Source organism: Lathyrus oleraceus, chromosome 6, assembly GCF_024323335.1.
Source record: "Lathyrus oleraceus cultivar Zhongwan6 chromosome 6, CAAS_Psat_ZW6_1.0, whole genome shotgun sequence".
Taxonomy (NCBI): Eukaryota; Viridiplantae; Streptophyta; class Magnoliopsida; order Fabales; family Fabaceae; genus Lathyrus; species Lathyrus oleraceus.
This window is the reverse complement of record NC_066584.1, coordinates 437,993,897-438,011,378: the sequence shown is the minus strand read 5'-3', so window position 1 is coordinate 438,011,378 and position 17,482 is coordinate 437,993,897. Positions and strand designations below refer to the sequence as shown.

The window sequence follows — 17,482 nt, the reverse complement described above, 5'->3', positions numbered from 1 at the left end:
TTCTCAGAGGTAGTGGCATGAACAGGTACTACAGTTGGAGCTGGTGTTGGCATCGACGATGCAGCCTGCACAGACGATGCTGCCTGAGCTGGTGTTGGCATCGACGATGCAGCCTGCACGGACGATGCTGCCTGAGCTGGTGTTGGCATCGACGATGCAGCCTGCACGGACGATGCTGCCTGAGCTGGTGTTGGCATCAACGATGCAGCCTGCACACACGATTTTTTAGAAGCTGATGTTGGCATTGATGATGCAACCTGCACGGACGATGCTTCCTGAGCTGGTGTTGGCATCGACGATGCAGCCTGCACAGATGATTTTTTCGAAGCTGATGTCGGCATCGACGATGCAACCTGCACGGACGGTGCTGCCTGAGCTGGTGTTGGTGCCGATGATGCATCCTGCATAGACAATGTTGTTTGAGCAGGTTTCCTAACGATATGCTTCTTGTTAATTATGCGATTTCGTTCTTCTTGAAGTTTTCCTGGTGCTAATACCTTAGCTTTTCCACCTCTTTTAGTCATCTGTTGTCATAAAAATAAAAGCAGATAACAATCAACAATATTGAAATCCATTCTTGTATTAACCTTTGCATTAGAACAGTAAAAAAGTTTAATTGCAAACACACAGTTCAAATGCAAATGGCCGAAAATGGAGATATTAAGTTTCCTCCCTCTATTGCAAATTTACCTTCCTGAGTTTTTTTTCTCCTGCAACTGGGGGACAGTGTTAGGTTAGCAAATGAACTAAGGTGGAAGCTTTAGAATAAAAGCCTTTTATATATTATTTATTATCTTACAAACATTATACATGTAAAACAACAACTTCTGTTACTGAAACACAAGAAAACAACTATAAAAAGGTACAATGATGCATGAATATCAATTCATGCCTTTTTGAGAGTAACCAAATCCATTGAAGCACCATAGGTTTTATTTATAGCCTCAGCACACCAACCTTGCGCATCATCAACCATCGGCATCCTCACTTGCATAAAAGGAACTGCAGGCGCCCGAGATCCAGGCATCACAACACCGGCTAAAACTGTCAGCACGTTTGCAGTATCTACATCCATGCACACACTGATATCAGGAACTCCTTTTGGTGCTGCAGGTATTCCGATTATCTTTAAATATCCCAACAAATGATTTTCTTCTGCTGCCTGATTTCCTTCGCCTTCGTGGACAAGAATCAATGCCTCGGACTGATTGTCGCGAATAGTTGTGAAAACTAGATCCTTACGCGCTGGCAATCTGGTGTTCTTTGGAATTACAGGTATAAACTCGTTTCCATCCGCTCGAATTCCAATGGCAAGAGGTGTGGCTTGAATCATTAACAAATCCAAGTTTCCAAAGGGGTCAGTGATACCTGAGGCGACAGCTCCTTCCATTGCTGCACCGCAAACGGCACCTTCGAAAGGATTTATATCTTTATAAACTTCTGATACTTTGCATATGTTAGTAACAAGATTCTTCACTTTTGGGATATAAGAACATCCACCAACAATTATAGCATCATTTACATCCCCGGCTTCTACCTTTGCATCATGTAAACACTGGATGATAAGGCTTTCGCATTTTTCAAACACCTCTTTGTTCACCTCCTCAAACTCCGCCCTGTCAACAACCTTGTATACCTTCAAACCATCTCCCAAGTCTACATCGACCTGAACACTGATTTGAGACGAAAGCTGGTGAATTGCATCCTGGGCTGCAACTCGAAGCAATGCCATTGACTCGATTTGTTTGACCGCATGACTCTTGAAAATATTTTCAGAATCCGGTAACAGATGCCGCATCATATTCTGAAGCAAGTCTTCTCCGCCAACAGTACTTCCTGCCAAGGCTTTTATCTGGGATACTCCTCCGTCGGTAGCAGTCACAGCAACGTCGCAAAAACCAGCACCCATATTAAAAATGAGAGCAATTTTCTCACTTCCACTGCCCATAGATTCCTGAGAAGCTTTCAGTTGCTGCTGTCCATATAACATTGCCACTGCTGTTGGTTCAGGCATTAACCTGAGAATATGAAGACCAGCCATCGCACAAGCACGCTCTAGGCGGGTCAGCTGGAAACGACTGAACGAAACTGGAACGGTAAGCACTACATTTCTTATCGGTCGTTTCATCAATGCCCTCTATCTGCTTCACTAGTAGAGCAATCAAAAATCTCTTCAAACACATCTAATTGTGACATGTCACGCAAACAAGATATTGCTTCAATTTCTACATTGGGTAGCGCCGGTAACATCCCATCAGATTGATAAGGTACTTCATCCTCTATGTTGTCAATCTCTACGCGACCCCTTGGTTTTGTGGTGATTGCCGCACACCATCCACGCATATCTCTACACATTTCTGGATATGGGACATAATACACTTGTCTTGCATTTTGCGCAAGGATGAAAGGATCATAAGGACGATAACGTTTATCCATCTTAATATCCACAGTTTTATATTGTGGGTGAACCTTTGTGCCCGTATTCCTTGTTGGATCAAACCATTCACAATAAAAAACTGGAATCTTATGCTTCAGACCAAAGTAATCTAGCTCAAAGATATGTTTGATTATTCCATAAAAATCAGTATTTCCTCCTTCTGCAAGACCTTTCACGTGCACACCACAATTGCTAGTTTTTCTACCTTTGCTCCATTCTTCAGTATGAAACTTGTACCCATTGATAAAATACATGTTCCATGATATGGCCATTGATGCAGGACTGCGATACAAGGCAATTATATCTTGGTTAGTAACTCCATTTGTCTCCTCATTTACATATTTCTTCAGCCATATGGGAAACTCTATATGTATGCGCCCAGATGAATCTTCTATATCTAGAGAGTGGTTCTCTAAGAATATGCTGAAATAAATCACACGATTCATAAGTAAATATCTATTATGATATGCATCAATAATTTGATTGAATATATTATGATGCACACTTACTCAAGATATGGTTTAACCTCATCACAATTTATCAAGACATGCACATGTGAAGACTTCCATTCCTTATCAGATAGAAAATATTTTCGTGACTTCCCACTTGGTCGACCGCCACTTTGTAGAATGGACATTGTAGGTAGAATGTCATCATTGTCTAAATGAGGTTTGTTACTAAGATTTATGGTTGGCAACAAACGGAAAGAGTTGAAATAATGAGAGCAAAAGTAATTTGTCTCGCGATGTATATAATCACTGCATATGGAACCTTCAACTCTAGCCTTATTTGTCACTGCCCTCTTTGAGACTCCCATAAATCTGCACATTCAATCATTCCACGTTTATTAATTTATGATAAACATGCAATAACTTAATAAAATCAACCACAACAATTACCTTTCGAATGGATACATCCATCGGTACTGTACTGGACCACCTAGAATTTCTTCTTTGGCAAGATGGATTGGAAGATGCTCCATTGAGTCAAAGAAACCTGGTGGAAAAATCCTTTCCAACTTGCATATGATAATTGGAATATTCTCATCCAACTTAATTAAGTCGTCCATCCTCAATGTATTGCAACAAAGATCTTTAAAGAATCGACTTAGCTCAGTTAATGGTTTCCAAACCAAATCTGGCAATGAATGGAATGCAATTGGGAGTAAACATTCCATGAAAACATGACAATCATGGCTCTTCATCCCATGCACCGTACCCTTTTCTACATTCGCACACCTACTGAGGTTTGAAGCATAGCCATCTGGCATTCTCAATTCCTTAAGCCATTTACAAACCAACTTGGCTTCAGATTTGGTTAGAGTGTAACTAGCCTTTGGTTTACCATTCTTTCCGTTTTCTAAGGGTTGGAGCTCCAAGTCCCCGCGAAAGCATAATTTAGCCAAGTCTTCTCTTGCCTTTTCATTATCCTTTGTTTTATCCTTAACATTCATGACAGTATTAAATATATTATCGAAGACGTTTTTTTCTATGTGCATCACATCGAGGTTATGCCTTAACAAATTATCCTTCCAATATGGGAGATCCCAAAAAATACTTCGCTTTTTCCAATTGTGATCCACTCCATACCCTTCGAATTCTTTCCATTTCGCCTCCCATCCAATTTCAGTAACTTTTGGAAAATTACTTATTACCGCCCATATATCTTTCCCTGTGGAAATGGGAGGTGGCTCATTGGTCACAACCCTATTTTTTAGGAAACTTCTTTTACTCCTTCTGAAGGAGTGATTAGATGGCAAGAAACGACGATGACAGTCAAACCAGGAATTCTTATGGCCACTTTTCAAGGTGAAAGCATCAGTGTGTTCCATACAATGAGGGCATGCCAATTTACCTTGTGTTCCCCATCCAGATAACATACCATAGGCTGGAAAATCATTAATTGTCCACATCAAGCAGGCTTTCATGATGAAGTTTTGTTTTGTAGATATATCATAGGTCAATATTCCATTGGACCACAATCGATGTAGATCATCAATCAATGGTTGCAAGTAGACATCTATCTTTAATTTAGGGTTTTTAGGTCCGGGTATGAGGCATGCCAAAAACAAGTATGGTTTGGTCATGCACATTTCAGGGGGGAGATTATACGGAGTAACTATTATTGGCCAACATGAGTATGGAGAAGCAGACGCTTGAATGTAAGGAGTAAAACCATCTGAACACAGACCCAACCTTACATTTCTGGGTTCCCTAGAAAAGTCAGGATATACACTATCAAAATGTTTCCATGCTTTTCCATCTGACGGGTGGCGAAGGATGTTGGAACTATTTTTGTTCATGTGATGCCATCTCATTTCACTTGCCGACTCAGTTGATGCATACAATCTTTGTAATCTGGGAATGATTGGGAAGTAGAACATTCTCTTCACTGGGATATCTTTGTACTTTCCCATGCCAGTCTTGCGAGGAATGAACCTAGGAGCATTACAAAATTTGCACTCTGATAGATTGCTATCATCCTTGTAATATAACATACAACCATTCTTACAACAATCAATCTTCTCAACCTTTAGCCCTAACTTAGATACCAACTGTGTTGCTTGGTAATAGTTATCGGGCAAGCATTTTTGAACTGGACATACACTTTTAAGCATTTGTGCAACAAAATCTAAACCTTTTTGTGGTACATGCCAATTAGACCTAATTTCAAGAAGTTGAGTAGATATTGATAATATTGATTGGGTAGCTCCCTCATAAATGGGCTTGTTGAAAGATATCAACTTGTCATAAAATCGTTTGGCATCTTCATTGGGAAACTCATCCTCCGTATATTCCTCAACTTCTATGTTATCATTCACGTGAGAGAATACTCCATAAGGCCTAAAAGCATCATTAACCATCTGATTCATTGCCTCAATTTGGTCATCATGATGCACATGCTCACTACTATTTGAATCATTCCTTGTATTAACATTGAGCTCTACTTCTCCATGTTGAGTCCAAATCCAATAGTCTGGTTGAAATCCATCTCGATACAAGTGAAGTCTAACATTAGTTGGTGTTCTTATCTTGAGACACTTGCAATTTATACACGGACACCTTATCCCTCCCTCAGATTTACAAATAGGTTGTTTCAAAGCCCTCTTTACGAAGTCTTTAACCCCGCGAACATACTCTTCTTTCAATCCGTGTCTATTGGAATATACTCTATCGTACATCCAAGTACGATCCATTTTCTATAAGGCAAACAATTAACTCGTCAACCACTGAAAATTAAAACATATATTAGACAAAAATGAATGGCTGATAAGTTCCTAATGGGTATTAGGAGAAAATCAGATAATTTCCTAATGGGTATTAGGAGAGAATAGAATACATGCATTCCAAGGGATTTTTATTTTATTTTCAGTGGTTCAAAAATTAAACATGACGAACATACCAAATTTTAATACTATTGTACATTATTATTTCAGACTAAAACAAATCCAATAAGCTGCTGTATATTTTAACAAATCCAATAAGCTATTGTACTCACTTCCTGAAATCTAACTAAAACAATGTAAGCCTTAATTCTTAGTTTATTTTTTAATGTAAACCGAACCATATGCTTCATATACATTCAATGATCATTAACAAGTGATTCAAATGCAGACTTGCAGAGAGTGTGGATCAAAAATTCGCAAGTGTCACATATGTAGAACGAAAATCAACAATCGTATCAGATTGTTTCCTGGCTAATTGACAATGGAGTATAAACAATTCGCAAGTCTTTTTTTACTAACTGAAATCAACAATCCATACTGTTACACTATATCACGAGAGATCTTTGATAAACTTGCTCTTCCATGAAGTTTGTGTTATAATATTATTGGCTGCCTGTATCTGAGTTGCAATATGCTTTTGCTAGTGGAAGGTTTTTTTCCCTGAAAGCCAAAACTCAACCTTTTGTATTGAAAACAGAGGCATAAGGAATGCCACAAATACAAAAGGATTCCAAAAGCAAAAAGCACAGGTAGAAAAACAACCAGCAAGTCCATCCAGCAACAACACTACAGCTCCTCTCCCACTCTCCCACTTGATTCCACTAGAACAGAAAATAAAACACTGCTACCCCTAAACTAAATGCTTGAAAGAATACAGCAACAGGCTTTTAAACTGATTTAGCTGCAGCATGACTACGTCTACAGAAGCCAACAACATCAGTAACAACTGAAAGCCGCCTCTAACACCTGCTGCTCCTGACAAATTCACTGTATCACTCAAAAACACAGAGACTTCCCACCCTTTACATGATCCATCCCAAACATTCTTTCGGAAATGACATTTATTGCCAAAAAGAATATGAGAAACCTTTCACTTTAGCCGATAGCCATTTCCAAGAGTTCAATTGAATTTCTTCCATAATATTAACTACCCTGCAGTCTGATGTTCTGAACACCTTCTCATTTCATCTTCTCCTAATATTCCATATGTATCCTAGAAAAATGAGACACATAGACAACCTTCCTTCAGCCATGTTTGGACCTCACTCCATACCAAAAACGCGTGCGGACTTTGGAAGAAAATGTGTGAGACATTCTCTTCACTACCACAGGCAAACAGACATGAATTTTGATATTCAACTAAGATGCCTCTTTTTTATAAGTTAATTTTAGTCGAGATTTTGTTTTGCCAAATTCTCCACACAAGCACAAACATTCTTAATGAAACAAATTTGTTCCAAGCATACGCTAGTTCTTTTTCAACCCTGATACCTCTTAGCAAACCATCCATAATTGTACAATAAGTCTCCTTAAACGAATATTCCCCTATGTCCCACTTCCACATATCCTTTATATTTTCTCTCAATTTCAATAAGTGCCTTTATGTGAATGTAGTTATGCAGGTTAATTTCAGTTAGTAAAAAAAGACTGTGAGGATGTAAATATCTCATCAAGCATGTTTATACTCTAAATTCTAAGCCGTAATGATCTAATGACTGAAAAATGGCATATCAAATAAAATGTCTAAAAGGCACTGAGCACAGGCCATAGGGCACTAAAAATGACATGACTCAACAAAATGAAAGCTAAAACCAATGCAGAGAATCAACTCCAACAAGGGATGCGTACTGTTCCTGACAAACTCAAAGATCGCAATTCTTAAACAAAATATATGACCAAAACCAAAGCATAATACATAATTTAAATAAACAATCACTTGGAATATATATGATAACAGCTTTAAATTGTTTGTAATCATACCTCTGTCCTATAGCGTGTATCAGCTGGTGGAATCTTTAGTCTTGCCTTCCAATCTTGTGAACTAACATACAAAATCAATTGAGAATAAAATTAAAACACATTCTTTTCTTAGGGAAAAACAATCACATTAACTTTATCTGGTAGTAGAATAATTGAATTTTACAAGCTATTTTCAAACCTTTCATAAACACATGATAGAGCAAACATCAACCAATATCATATTAGATTTGCAATAGCAAGGCATTAGAAATCATTGTAAACATCATCAAATCAACTTTACATTAGAGCACTATACAGAAATTAATGCAATTCTGGTTATGTTGGACAGAGATAAAACACTCAGAACCTAGAACTTCATAAAACACTATCAAACATTCAGGTTCCCTGCTCAAATTTGAGTTTCAGCGATCATTTACAGACCATGATAATAACTTTCAAAATCATATAAAGCTCTTGATTAAATGAAAAAAAAAACTAATTTGATTCTTCACTAGATAGAAAAAGAAAATAAAACCAATTTACTACATAAGACAGGAAAATTAAGCAAACCACAGTGGAAGGAGACAGATTGCTATCAACAGTTAAGAAAAGAGTTGGCGAGCTAAAATAATCAAGCTATCAAAGTTACACAAACCATATCAACGAACAAACATTAACAGCAAACAACCACGCACACAAATCGCATATAAGAGGAGAGGATTCCCTCCTACAGCAAGATATCACCGAATAGACAGCCTGGGCAAACAACCACGCACACAAATGTATAAACATCGAAAAGGATTCACGGATTAGGGATTCACCGAATATGCATTACCTTTGATGATTCAGAAACCCTTTAATGAGGGATTTTGAATTAGGGATTCTTCAATGGATTCACGGATTAGGGATTCACGAAATTGGGAAAAAACGGATTCACGATTTAGCATGGAATTAGGGTTTTCGTGTTGTGAAATGAAATGGAGGGAGAGTGAAAAATGACGAGGGAAAAGGAAAGAGGGAAATAAGCTGTCGCGCAATTTTTAGAAAATTCCTTAGCGTCCGCCAAGCGGACTCTACTTAATAAATAAAATACTTAAACCTTAAATATATATACATATTATAGATAAATAAATGGAAAAATTATATGTTATAATAATAGCGTCGGCTACGCAGACTCTAAGTAAATAAATACTAATTAAAAAATAATGCTACTAGATAGAGTCGGTCACACCGACCCTAAATAAATTAATCAAACATTCTTCAAAGGTAACATAACAAGTAGTGTCGGTTTTGCCGACACTAATAAAAAAATAACTTGTCTTAAGTGATGTACGTAGATAGAGTCCGTTAGTGTAGGCTTAGCCGACACTAATAGTGTCCGTGTCGGTGGCCGACTCTAAACTAGGAGGCTAAAATGACTTATTCTAGTGGTGTCTGTTAGCTCTTCTCTCACTTTCTTTTTCCTGCCAGGGTAATAGGAATGGAATCTCCTTTTGTTTCACTGAAACTCTGAATTTATAACCTGGTTTTTGTGGACCTGTGGGCTCAAATGAGAGAGGCCCAAGTCCAAAATCATTTTTGTTATATTTTATTTATTTGTTTATTTTCTTTCTTTATTTATTTATTTTTTATTTACTTTTTTCGTTTTTTTTTTTATATTTTTTATATTTTTTTTAGTAAACAAAAGTAAGAGAAACAATGATGTATAATTCAAGCATGCTTGGTGATCTCAAACCAATCACAAGGAGTCCCACCCAAAGGCAAAGAGGAGCAAGATGCTCATGATCCTTGAGGCAATGCAAAATGTAATGTTATGATGCCATGAGGGATCTTAGGGTCAAAAATGGGGTCTTACAGATGCCCCTATTTAAGGTCATTCTAGCCGGAGAAGTGAAGGTTAAAATCTTCGTTTCGACGAGATAGAATGGGCTTAAATAATAACAAAGAGACAAATTTTGGTCCCTAAGAGACCTCATGATGCAGATGTATGTATGTAAATAGTACGAACTCTGTGGGGATATGTGTCCACAAAGAAGAAAAGACATCCGGAGAAACTGACAATCCATATGAGAAATACACTCAATGGGACAGAGACTCTGGGGACTCTTATGGGGATAGGAGATGGAATAAAATGCGTGAGCAGGTCACGACTCAACGCTTGGGGAACAGAATTCCAAAGGGAAAATATCCAATGGAAAGACCCGAGCTGACTCAAAGGTGCATGTATTGGGGAATATGCCAATACAGCAAAAACTATCCACAACGGATACTTGGGATAAAAATCCGGATGAAAACAATCCACTAAAGGACTTCGCTGGGGATGCCTAAAAGGACACTCCTAGGGAAGCAGCGGGAGGAGGTATTACCGGTTACTGGGTGATAAGCTCAAGGAGACATGTGATCTGATCGCCGGTATGAGGGTGAGATACAACATGCTCGGGAAGAATGAATATCTAAGACCGGTATAAGGGTGAGAGTTATCAATCAACCAAATCATCTGAGGAAGACCTAAAAAGGTATATCTCAACTTAGGAAAATCTGACTCCACAGAGGACAAAAAGTCATAATAGGGAGCAGAGAGGAGGGAACACCAGGGATACCGGTTACTGGGCATATAATAGGTGACCAACTAAGGCGTGAATTGGGGAATATTCCCAAAACACTCATCATCCAAAAGAGGGCTAAAAGCAAACTCGATGATAGGATGGATATTCGACTCCGTAAGGGGGTACGAATCTTACTCGACTGGGGAAGAACAAAAGCTTCGACCAAAGAGTGCATGAGATATACTATCTATCACCGTCAGAACGTGGATAATATACTCGCATGGACGATTATCCACAACCGGTTACTGGGTTAATAAAGGATAAATCGACCGAAAAGAAAAGGCATCGGGATACCGAAACTAGGTATATAATGATGACCAATCAAGGCGTGAATTGGGGAATATTCCCAAAACACTCATCATTCAAAAAGAGGGCAAAAAGAAAACTCGATTATGGGATGGACATTCGACTCCGTAAAGGGGGTACGAATCTTACTCGACTGAGGAAGAACAAAAGCTTCGACCAAAGAGTGAATGAGATATACTATCTATCACCGTCATAACATAGATAATATACTCGCATGGACGATTATCCACAACCGGTTACTGGGTTAATAAAGGATAAATCGACTGAAAAGAAAAGGCATCGGGATACCGAAACTAGGTATATAATGATGACCAATCAAGGCGTGAATTGGGGAATATTCCCAAAACACTCATCATCCAAAAGAGGGCTAAAAGCAAACTCGATGATAGGATGGATATTCGACTCCGTAAGGGGGTACGGATCTTACTCGACTGGGGAAGAACAAAAGCTTCGACCAAAGAGTGCATGAGATATACTATCTATCACCGTCAGAACGTGGATAATATACTCGCATGGACGATTATCCACAACCGGTTACTGGGTTAATAAAGGATAAATCGACCGAAAAGAAAAGGCATCGGGATACCGAAACTAGGTATATAATGATGACCAATCAAGGCGTGAATTGGGGAATATTCCCAAAACACTCATCATTCAAAAAGAGGGCAAAAAGAAAACTCGAGTATGGGATGGACATTCGACTCCGTAAAGGGGGTATGAATCTTACTCGACTGAGGAAGAACAAAAGCTTCGACCAAAGAGTGAATGAGATATACTATCTATCACCGTCAGAACGTAGATAATATACTCGCATGGACGATTATCCACAACCGGTTACTGGGTTAATAAAGGATAAATCGACTGAAAAGAAAGGCATCCGAATACCGAAACTAGGTATATAATGATGACCAATCAAGGCGTGAATTGGGGAATATTCCCAAAACACTCATCATCCAAAAAGAGGGCAAAAAGCAAAGTCGATTATGGGATGGACATTCGACTCCGTAAAGGGGGTACGAATCTTACTCGACTTGGGAAGAACAAAAGCTTCGACCAAAGAGTGCATGAGATATACTATCTATTACCGTCAGAACGTAGATAATATACTCGCATCGACGATTATCCACAACCGGTTACTGGGTTAATAAAGGATAAATCGACCGAAAAGAAAAGGCATCGGGATACCGAAACTAGGTATATAATGATGACCAATTCAGGGGAGGAACAATCGTTACTAACAACAACAAGATAGACGAGAGATGACCCGCTGGGGATAAATTGCGTAATTAGAGCAATTATCTAAGAGATATATCACCGGTTACTGGGTGGTATACTAAAAAATTAAGGAATGTCAATATCGAATTTTGCATAAAGATAACCAACAAGGAGGGAATTACATCTACCGGTATGAGGGTAGAGAACCACAAAAGAGAGTACCCGTCATCGGTTAGGATGAACAACAATCAAGGTTTAACTCTGCACGGGGATAAAATGGGGTTTACAACTACCGGTTACTGGGTAGTAGACCACAAAAATATGACTTACAACTACCGGTATGAGGGTAGAGAAACACAGACTCCGCCGGGATAATAATTACTAATTATTGAGCAATTATTCATTTACCACAGGGAAACAGGAAAAGAGTCTCAAGAGACCGATCTAGGATCAAACTAGATAGGCATACCAAATCAAGACTTATTCCGGTGAGGATATAACTTAATGGGGAAAACCATCCCAGTATATGTGTTGGGAAGGAACAAAAACAATCAACATCCACGAGGATATAACCCGTGGGGAATATGGAAGAAAGGATAGACGCTTTCTGCTTATGGAGCTGACTCTATATGGAGAGATCAGACACACACGTCTGCTTGGGGAAGTATATCACCAAATAGCAGGAGACAACAAACAACGATATATGGCAAAGAATGCAACATGAATACCTGAATGTTATAATTATGCATGAATATGCGTGGTTTATGTATGATGTATGCTGATACACAGACATATCTAACACAACCAGATCCAAGAATTAACCACCCGGTACTACATCTCAAGAGAGAATGCCAAGTTCACCGAGGAGTATTCAATCTGCTGGGGATCAGAGATACCAGGAAGCAAAGAACTCTGCAGGGGATGAATCATCAATCATTCCAGCTGGGGACGAGAGTTATCACAGACAAGGTCCACCATACTAACAACTCTGTTGGGGAATCTATCCAATGAGATAAAGGATTTATCGGGATCAACCACCAAATACCGCTCTTGACCAAAGAGATCCAAGCTGCTGAGGAAGAAAGATTGCTACTCTGCTGAAGGGAAGAGAGGTGACTCTCAACAAGAAATCCACTTGGTAGGATAAACCACAAGAGGTTCCGGAGGGAGGAGATATAGTCATGCCAGGAATATGGACAAAAATCTTACCCTGTTGGGGATCGTACCACCCTTGGGAGAGCACTGAGGATCTCCTAAGTATCCTTTCGTCATTGTGAATGTTCACTTTGTTTAAAAACAAATTATAAAAAATTTGATCGTTTAAAACAATGATATTTTCTTAATCAAAACATGCAAAACATTTGTTGAATAGAAACAGATAAGAGTGCCAAGTAATTGGATAAAAGGCTCAAATTTATTTGATAGAATGGTAGTCTGCGAATGGCAAGACTCCATAGATCTTTACAAATTTAGAATTGGTGATATATATTGGAAAAGGGCTACATTGAACATAATGACCATTTCTCCACCAATTTTGAATCCGATGATTTGAAGCTTTGGCTGATAATGAGCAAGGATCTCTGACGGACGACAGTTGTAGAACAAAGTCTTGTCAGGATGCAGTTACTTGCCAAATCCCTAATTTTTGCCTAGATTGCCCCAGGATCAGGTACTCAATCTAGCGGGATACAAATATTCATTTTTTATGTGTCTCTAACTTTTGCCTGGACCGCCCTTTCGGGTTTTCAATCCACCGAGACGCTCATTTTTGCTTAAGCCGCCCTTTCGGGTTTTCAACTTAGCGAGCTATTCAGTTTTTTTATTATTATTATTATTTTTTTAGGCGAAGTATTTCTTGACTGCATTTGAATTCACAGGACGAGTGAAATCCTCCCCATCCATAGTTGTAAGTATCAAAGCACCGCCTGAAAAGGCTCTCTTAACAACATACGGACCCTCATAGTTTGGAGTCCACTCGCCCCTGGAATCGGGCGCGAAAGACAAGACTTTCTTGAGCACAAAGTCACCTTCTCGGAACACACGAGGCTTGACCTTCTTATCAAAAGCTTTCTTCATTCTTTGCTGATATAACTGACCATGGCACATAGCCGTCAATCTTTTCTCCTCTATCAAATTCAGCTGGTCATAACGAATCTGAACCCATTCAGCATCAGTCAACTTGGCTTCCATCAAGACTCTCATTGACGGGATCTCCACCTCTACAGGGAGTACAACCTCCGATCTTGACTTAGCAATCATATCATCAACATATACCTCAATCTCCTTGTGCATCATATCATAAAACAAGGTGGTCATAGCTCGTTGATACGTGGCTCCGGCGTTCTTCAAACCGAAGGGCATCACTCGATAACAGAATGTTCCCCAAGGTGTGATGAATGTTGTCTTCTCCATATCCTCGGGTGCCATCTTAATCTGATTATATCCGGAAATCCGTCCATAAATGAGAATACCTTGAATTTAGCTGTATTATCTACCAACATATCAATATGTGGTAGAGGGAAATCATCTTTCGGACTAGCTTTATTCAAGTCTCTATAGTCCACACACATCCGGAATTTTCCATCTTTCTTAGGCACGGGCATAATATTGGCCACCCAATGAGGATATATAGAAGTCACCAGGAACCCCGCATCAATTTGCTTCTGAACTTCCTCTTTGATCTTCACTGCCATATCAGGATGAGTTATTCTGAGCTTCTGCTTTACAGGCACACACTCAGGCTTTAGAGGTAGGAAATGTTGCACAATATCAGTATCTAGACCAGGCATGTCTTCATATGACCAGGCAAAGACGTCAACATATTCTCGTAGCAACTTAATCAACCCCTTCTTAACAGATTCTTCCTGAAGTGCCCCAATCTTTACCTCTCGCACACAATCTTCAGACCCTAAGTTGACTGTTTCCAGATTCTCAAGATGCGGCTGAATGACCTTCTCTTCATGCTCAAGTAGACGGGTAATCTCACCAGGAATCTCTTCAACATCATCTTCCTCTCCCTCAAATACAGGGAATTCAAAATTGGGAGATGGTGTTGGGTCATTATGTTCAATGGGTTTAGAAATCATCCTGCATAATGATTTTTGGATATGAAAAGCTATTTAGAAATCAAACAAGGCAAATCATTATGCATATGAAAAGATCGATTTTATTCCATTTTTTTGGGTTTTATGTGATCACCAATTTCATGCAAAAAGCAAAAAGGGAAAATAATTGGAAAAACAAACATTTAACATGAATTTATTGAATGAAAATATCATTGTTTTTATGTGCCAGCAATGTTATCACTCCTCCTTTTGGCATGGGAGAAGGGTTTTTAGACAAAGTGATCATTACGTTGACTTATGGACAATTGTTGGAATATCCACAGCGACCCAATTGTTGCAGACCCCTCCAGGGATGATGAAATTGCCAGAATCCTCCGTATCTTCTTTTAAAACGGCAGCAGCCTCCTCATCTAGACCAGTGTGGATGAAACCTCCACTCTTGAATAACCCTTGCTTGTTGAAAGTACCAGAAGAAAAACCTATGCCAGCCCGGGACTCGTTGTCTTCTAACTCAATCATTTTTCCTAAACCAGTGGTTGCACCACGCTCAATGGCCAACTTTGCATCTTTGTAGGAAGCAAATGAAGGAGTTCTCTTCTCAATAGGCTCATCTATAGATAAAGCTTGGAAAGGAGTTCCAATTTCAACCTCAGCATCTATATAAGAGAAGGAAGACAAATGGCTAACCAGGAGAGCCCTTTCTCCCCTACCACCACCAGCTTCTTGTTCTTCACAAATTTCAGTTTCTGGTGTAGGGTGGACGTCACGGCGCCTGCCTCGTGAATCCATGGTCTGCCTAAGAGACAACTATACGATGGGTGAATGTCCATAACCTGGAAGGTAATCTGAAAATCACTTGGTCCGATCTTGATTGGGAGATCAACTTCCCCAATCACAGTTTTGCGAGACCCATCGAAAGCCTTCACAACTACTCCACTCTGCCTCATGGGAGATCCTTGATATGATAGCTTTGAGAGAGTGGACTTTGGCAATACATTCAATGATGACCCAGTGCCCACCAGTACATTGGACATGGCGTCGTCTCTACAATTCATAGATATGTGTACAGCCAAGTTGTGGTCTCTTCCCTCCTCAGGGAGATCAGAGTCACAAAAGCTCAGGTTGTTACAAGCAGTAATATTTGCAACAATGCTATCGAATTGCTCCAAAGTGACATCGTGATCCACATATGCTACATCTAACACCTTCTGCAGAGCCTCTCGGTGTGGTTCTGAATTTAAGAGTAAGGATAACACAAATATTTTGGATGGCGTTTGTAGAAGTTGGTCTACAACATTGTACTCGCTCCTTTTGATGAGCCTCAGCATCTCATCACAGTCTTCTTTCACATTGCCACTCGGGCCAACAGAAGTAGGAGTTTTCAGTACGAAAGAGGGCTTAACAGCAAGTGCCGGATTCGGAGAATTCACAGCGTTCCCAATCGGGCGTTCAACAAAATCAGCATTAATTTGAGACTTCAGCGGCGCTGAAAACACACGGCCACTACGGGTCAAACCGCTAACATCGGCAATATTCACAACAGAAGAAGAGGGCAAGGACACCTCTTTCCCATTCTCTACTGCTACGACGTTGTAGCGATAGGGAACTGCTTTTTAAAAAAAGTAAGGCATAGGACCAGCAGGCTTAATGATCAGAGCAGGAGAAGGCTTTTGCTTGCTACCATTGTACTTATTGATAACAGGCACGGGTATCCGGAACACTGGGGAGATCACATTGACCTCATGCTCATTTTCATCAACACTCCTGTTTTGAAGGATCTCAATGACTCCTTCGTTCAGCATTTCCTAAATATCCTTGTGCACCTGGCAACAACCCAATCGGTTAACAGAGTAGACTCGGCATCTATCATGGTCATGCTCATAATGACTGTAGTCACATATCAAACGATGCATCTGGACCAGAGATTGTCGAATATGACTGACATACTTGACTTTGTATTTTCCAGGGCACCCCTGGACCATGTTAACAGATTTCCCATGCTCGGGCAATGGGTTCTTCTTCACATTAGGACCTACGTCCTCAAAACACAGAATTCCACACCTCATAAGGTCCTGAACCTTGGTCTTCAAAGGGTAACAATTCTTCGCGTCGTGGCCGGGAGCACCAGAATGGTAAACACAATGTAACTCGGGCTTATACCACCATTGGGGGTTAGATGGTATAGCCGGTGGGTCTCTCGGAGTGATCAGCTTCCTCTCTATCAAAGAGGGATATAACTCTGCGTACGTCATAGGAATAGGATCGAAGGTGACCCTTTTCCTCTCGTAACTTGTATTGGTCTGATTACTGTTTCGAGGCTGGTAGGCCTGCTGTTGCGGACGAAGCTGTTGTTGCTGATATTGTTGATTGTCTCTGAAAACAGGTGCTATATGAGCCACCTGGTGCTGGTTACCGGCGGGACGCTCGGTCTTCCTCATCACAAAGGGTCTTCTTGGTCTCTCATGGGAGGTCACAGCATGTGCTCTCCATTTTCTTCTTTGCAAACACCCCATAACGTTTGGCAGAAGAGCCTTCTTCTCTGGTTAACCGTCCTTCACGGACCCTTTCTTCTAGACGCATCCCCATATTTATCATCTCGGTGAAGTCAGAAGGAGCGCTAGCAATCATCCGCTCATAATAAAAAGAACTTAAAGTCTTTAAAAAGATC

General features: G+C 39.9%; 2 protein-coding genes across 2 annotated transcripts; both read right to left on the bottom strand.

Moving 5' to 3' along the window:
- Nucleotides 1-759: 759 nt before the first annotated feature.
- Nucleotides 760-2,128, bottom strand: LOC127097479 (heat shock 70 kDa protein 8). The gene has a single exon (XM_051035979.1). The coding sequence runs from the start codon at nucleotides 2,126-2,128 to the stop codon at nucleotides 887-889; it is 1,242 nt and encodes a 413-aa protein (XP_050891936.1). The 3' UTR covers nucleotides 760-886.
- Nucleotides 2,128-5,633, bottom strand: LOC127096132 (uncharacterized). The gene is made up of 3 exons (XM_051034744.1): nucleotides 3,337-5,633; nucleotides 2,947-3,258; nucleotides 2,128-2,860 (listed from the first exon to the last, which is right to left on the bottom strand). Exons 1-3 carry the CDS (start codon nucleotides 5,631-5,633, stop codon nucleotides 2,128-2,130), a joined length of 3,342 nt encoding a protein of 1,113 aa, XP_050890701.1.
- Between the last annotated feature and the right edge of the window lie 11,849 nt (nucleotides 5,634-17,482).

Excerpts from the sequence above, each read along its gene's own strand:
- LOC127096132 (XM_051034744.1), bottom strand. The coding sequence starts at position 5,633 with ATGGATCGTACTTGGATGTACGATAGAGTATATTCCAATAGACACGGA. Across the intron at positions 3,259-3,336 it reads TGGATGTATCCATTCGAAAG|ATTTATGGGAGTCTCAAAGA; the intron begins GTAATTGTTGTG and ends TTGAATGTGCAG. Across the intron at positions 2,861-2,946 it reads GAGGTTAAACCATATCTTGA|CATATTCTTAGAGAACCACT; the intron begins GTAAGTGTGCAT and ends GATTTATTTCAG.
- LOC127097479 (XM_051035979.1), bottom strand. The coding sequence starts at position 2,128 with ATGAAACGACCGATAAGAAATGTAGTGCTTACCGTTCCAGTTTCGTTC.